Source organism: Myotis davidii, unplaced genomic scaffold (genome assembly GCF_000327345.1).
Source record: "Myotis davidii unplaced genomic scaffold, ASM32734v1 scaffold573, whole genome shotgun sequence".
Lineage (NCBI taxonomy): Eukaryota > Metazoa > Chordata > Mammalia > Chiroptera > Vespertilionidae > Myotis > Myotis davidii.
In genome coordinates this window covers 4468342-4473273 of record NW_006285997.1, presented here as the reverse complement: position 1 = coordinate 4473273, position 4932 = coordinate 4468342, and the positions used below count along the sequence as shown (strand labels likewise).

General features: G+C 38.7%; 1 protein-coding gene across 1 annotated transcript in view; it reads right to left on the bottom strand.

The window, feature by feature from the left end:
- Window positions 1-836: 836 nt before the first annotated feature.
- RP9 (retinitis pigmentosa 9 (autosomal dominant)) overlaps window positions 837-4932 on the bottom strand; it is a gene marked incomplete at its 5' end in the record, with an annotated part of 8207 nt that continues 4111 nt past the window's right edge. Inside the window, 3 exons of the mRNA XM_015559691.1 lie at window positions 837-1054; window positions 2023-2084; window positions 4303-4394. Of these exons, the coding sequence (XP_015415177.1) occupies window positions 856-1054; window positions 2023-2084; window positions 4303-4394 (353 nt within the window). The remainder of the gene's footprint in view (window positions 1055-2022; window positions 2085-4302; window positions 4395-4932) is intronic.

Here is a 4932-nt window from a genome sequence, read left to right as displayed (position 1 = left end):
AAGAGACCAGAAATGAATAGAGAGTTTCTGGAACCCTGATAACAGCAATAGAACCTGCTTGATAGGGAGGAACACAACCTGTGAGCAAGATCTAGCTCCACTGTGCTCAGCAGAGAACAAGATGAGCTCTGCCTTAGCTGCAGGCCCCACCCGACAGGCTGAGCTGCTTTTGCTGAGGCCCAGCTGGGCTGTGCTTAACCAGGAAGAGGAAGGAAGTGAGGGATGTTTTTGGGTGTGGGTAGCCGACTCAGTACAGTAATTCCCTTATATTCTTAACAACTTTCTGAGTCACTCTGGGAAATTCTTAGGGTTTGGCCAGTAAGATCCAATCAAGTTTAATATGATGGAACCCCTTTTCCCAATCAACAAACCATCTCAGGTGATATAAACACACACCTTTTGGTACAGCAATGCCAAATGAACTTGAAACTAAAATAATTAGTTTCATACTGTTAAGATAAAGCAATGTGCAGATGAATGTGTAGACACTTGTGTAAAAAGCCCTCTATTTGCTTGATATATATAATCTGGAAGAACTATCAAGAAACTGGTAACATTGGTAGCCATCAGGGAAGGGAACTGGGGAATCTGGGGGAGAAGACAGGAAGGAAGTTTTCATAATTAAAGCCTATATACCATTTAAATTTGGAACACATGCATGTATTATTCAGAAATAAAAAATACATTTGAAAAATAAATAATGAACTTTTATTCTCTTCAACAACAGACAAGAGTGGAGCCTGAAGCCTGGGAACTGAGCAGCCTCGCTGTGGAGGTGGCAGCCTGAGGAGTGTCCTCAGAGGCTCTAGTCCGGCCACCCCGACTTCCTCGGACTCGCAGGCCACCGAGCGGCTGTCAGTCCGAGTCTGAGCTCTCACTTGACTTGGAAGACTTATGCTTTCGTTTCTTCTTCCTTTTCTTTTCTTTCTTCTTTTTCTTATGCTTTTCTTTCTTCTTCCTTTTCTTGTGTCTCTCCTTACATTCCGAGGAGCTGGAGCTGCTGCTATCATCATCTGAGGTGGAATCCTCCAGCAATTGCTTTAACTGCTGTATCCTAGACAGAGAAGACTGGTCAAAGAATCAGAAACCGTAACAGCTTAAAAATAATTTTTTTTTTAGTTACAAGGTTAGTAGGAGGGTAAAAAAAGTCACAGATAATCACCTCATTATGCACAGTACTTATTTTTAGTTTTTCATGTTTTCCATTCCTGTCTATATCCATGCCTATTCTACAGGGCTGTGTAGAAGTGTTCTGTATCCTTTCCATTATCCTAAACATTTCTGCATGTTTCATTTTTCTTCTTTTTTAAAATATATTTTTATTGATGTCAGAGAGGAAGGGAAAGGGGAGATAGAAAGTTCAATGATGAGAGAGAATCGTTGATCAGCTGCCTCCTGCATGCCCCCTGCCTGGGGATTGAGTCCACAACCCAGACATGTGCCCTTGACTGGAATCGAACCCAGGACCCTTCAGTCCACAGGCCTGACACTCTATCCACTGAGCCAAACCAGCAAAGGCAATTTCTGCATGTTTCTATAGTCCCTCCTATTGTAACTTCTAACAGATACAGCCTTTCCTAAATCATCCCTCCACTGCTCAAGTTCATACTAGGTAATTTACCTCAACAATTATAACTGAAGACCACAAATTTGAAAAAATAAAAACCTCCTATTTTTTTATTCTATCTTTATGTTTAACAGTAGCGCAGACCCCTAAAGATCCCTAAAGAACAATCATATGAAAGAGAACCAATCATACAATAGAATGAGGGTTCCCAACATCAACCATTAATGGTTTCAGCGGACTGGGCCACGCCCAGTGCATTAAGCTAACCCAAGTGGAGCAGGCTGACCTGCTCATTCCTGGAACACCAGCCTTTTCAGTGAGTCCTCCTGACCTCCAAGTGCTGCGCAATGAAAGCACCACATTTGTTACACTGCTCCTCTAATAGGAATAATTGTTTCCAACGTAATACCACTTAAAACTTCAAGAGGGTCTTGTTATCATCAGGACAACCTCACCTTATATCCTTTTCATGTCTCTTATTCTCTCGGATGATGTCATACATGGGATCTTCATGTGCCTTGAGGGTTAGAGAAAGTTAAACTTGGGTTAGACTTCATAGATTGTTAGCTAAATTAAAATTAAATCGCTGTTTCACTGAAATTAGTTTGTTCCCCTCCCCTGTTTGGTGTAATTTTATATTCTACATGTTCTAATCCTTCCTGAGAATGACTTTAAACTTATGGAGGCTATAAAAAAGATTTTCCAATTATACAAGTACAGGATTATAATTTTAGTATTTTTTGTAAGGAAATAAACCATAGAAATATTAATAAATACTAGTCAAGGTTAGAAATATTGCAGTAATTATCTTTTGATTAAAAGATATTAAGCAAAACAAGTGAGTCAGAAAATGGTGTGTAAGGATGATTCATTTATAGGCACACAAACCATGTGCCAGAAAAGAAGCCTGGAGGGATACTCCTCAGGCTACTTACTGTACCCCCTTCAATACTGGAAAACCTTACTATAACGTTTCCATTTTGTTACGGTAAGGCCAACGTGTTCCTGTGATATCTGTATAATTTAAATCACTTAAAGTACTTTAAAACATGAATACACAGAGTGAATTTCATGGTATGTGAGTTATCTTTAAAAATGCTTTTTTTAAAAAAAAAACAAATTAAAAAAAATAGAGTTAAGCCTGGCTGGCGTGACTCAGTGGTTGAGTGTTGACCTATGAACCAGGAGGTCAAGATTTGATTCTTGGTTAGGGCACAATCCCAGGCTGGGGGCTTGATCCCCAGTGCGGGGTGTGCAGGAGGCAGATTCTCTGTCATCATTGATGTTTCTATCTCTCCCTCTCCCTTCCTCTCTGAAATCAGTAAGAATATATTTTAAAAAATAGAGTTAAAAATATCTATTATCTTACCACTGGAAATATCCACTGCTAACATTTTAGTATGGTTCTCCCAGTCATTATTCATAATTTACAAAAAATTATATTCATGTTATATAAAACTCTCTACTCTCTTTTTCACATAAATGTCATGAACATTATCCTATGACATTATATTTTCTTCTAAAACATAATTCTTAAAAGCTATATGACCGGGAGAGGGAGAGAAACATCGATCAGTTGCCTCACAAAAGCATAAGCATCCCAACCAGGGATCAAACCTCAACCTGGGTATATGCCCTGACCAGGAATCACACTGACCTTTTGGTATACAGGACAATGCTCAACCAACTGAGCCACCCGCCTGGGCTCCACATGTATGTTTGTTTGTTTTTAAAAAAACACACCTTTAAATAAAGAATGTAGATTTTTTTTTTTTAAGCTATATGGGAGCTCCAGTGGCGCAATCAGTTAGTGCGCGGTACTTATAAAAAGCTATATGATTTCTATGTTATAGTAATTTATGTTGTTGGTACTAATATATTGGCCATTGAAGTTGTTGCCTATTTTTATTTAGTTTCTGTTTTTTAACCATATAAATAATTCTGAAAGTTATTTTTCTACATTCATAAAAATTTGTGTATATTGATGTTTTGTTAAATCCTTAGTATCAATTCTTAGAATTTCGGTTTCTGCATTTGAAAAAATATTGAATACGTTTAAATTTTTGAGATTTATCTCCAAATTGTCTGTGAGAGGAGGTATAAAAATGGATATTCCAGCTATCAATGATTTATCCAGAATATCTTCAAATTATTAAAATGAAAGCACAATATTTTCAATGTCTTAACATCCCTGGAGAATGTGGACCCCAGTTTGATATATGCTGATAATCCCAATATACCTGATATATTGGAACAGTTACTGAAAGGTGAATTACCACCCCTGGGAGGTGACTCTTAAAATAGTGAGGAAATGACACCTATTTTACTGACATGTAACAAGGAAATACCATGTATGCTCACTTCTAGTTTATAACAGAAAGATATCTAATACCTAGACAAGGATTAGGAAACCAGAACACTGATTTTTTGTTAGGAAACATGATTTTTTTTTTTTTACATAAGTAAAAAGTGGATAAGAATGTCTGCTTCAGAAAAAAGAATCAGTGTTTCCAAGGCATAAGCAATAACACTTTAGTAAGAAGTTAGTTTTTTGTTAATGTAACTAATCTCTCATACAAACATGATTTAACAGAGATGTAGTTAACACCAGGTACTTTGGCCAAAAGGCTTCTGGAAATATATTTTATGTGAGCCTCCAGTTCACCGATTATTGCCTGATTCAGGATATTCACCATCTTGGTAAACATAAATTGACACCCTGGGGTTCTACTTACTACTCTGAACTGTTCTAACTTTTGGTTGCCTTTGATAAAGAAAGGGCATTCTTTGTCGCCCGTTCGGTGACCATACCGTTTACAGCGCCAACCTAAAAACAAAAGAAAGGGGATATATTTCTGTAAGATAATGTATTTTACTTAAGATAAAGTATCAGTAGGTCATATTAAAGTTATTCACTAGATTCCAATTTTAAAAGCAAAAGACTTTAAAAAAGGTGTCACCCACAAAGGCAGGGAAGATATGGAAGGAGACAACAGTAAAAAGATGTTGGAAGTTATAATGCAGGTAAGAGTGTGCAACATGGATAGCAGAGCCCAGAAACCTGAATTCTAAGCCAGCGGAACAGAAACAACTCAATTGGATTTGGAGAACGCCAGAGGCTCTGGAATTGGCAGCACACTCTGGCAATGGAGGTGAAGGGACAGCTTAAATGAGGGCTGGTTAAAAGGCCACTTGCATCTCCCCTGCCCCAGAACAGGCAGGTTCATTCTCCGGGGCAGGTGACAGGAGGGGTCGGGCTGTGGTCGCAGGCCCGCTGGAAGGCCAGGTGCCACACGAGCACAGGAAGAGGACATGGGTGGCTGAAGAGGGGAGGCTCAGGCTCACAGCCTCGCTCCAAAGAGTTG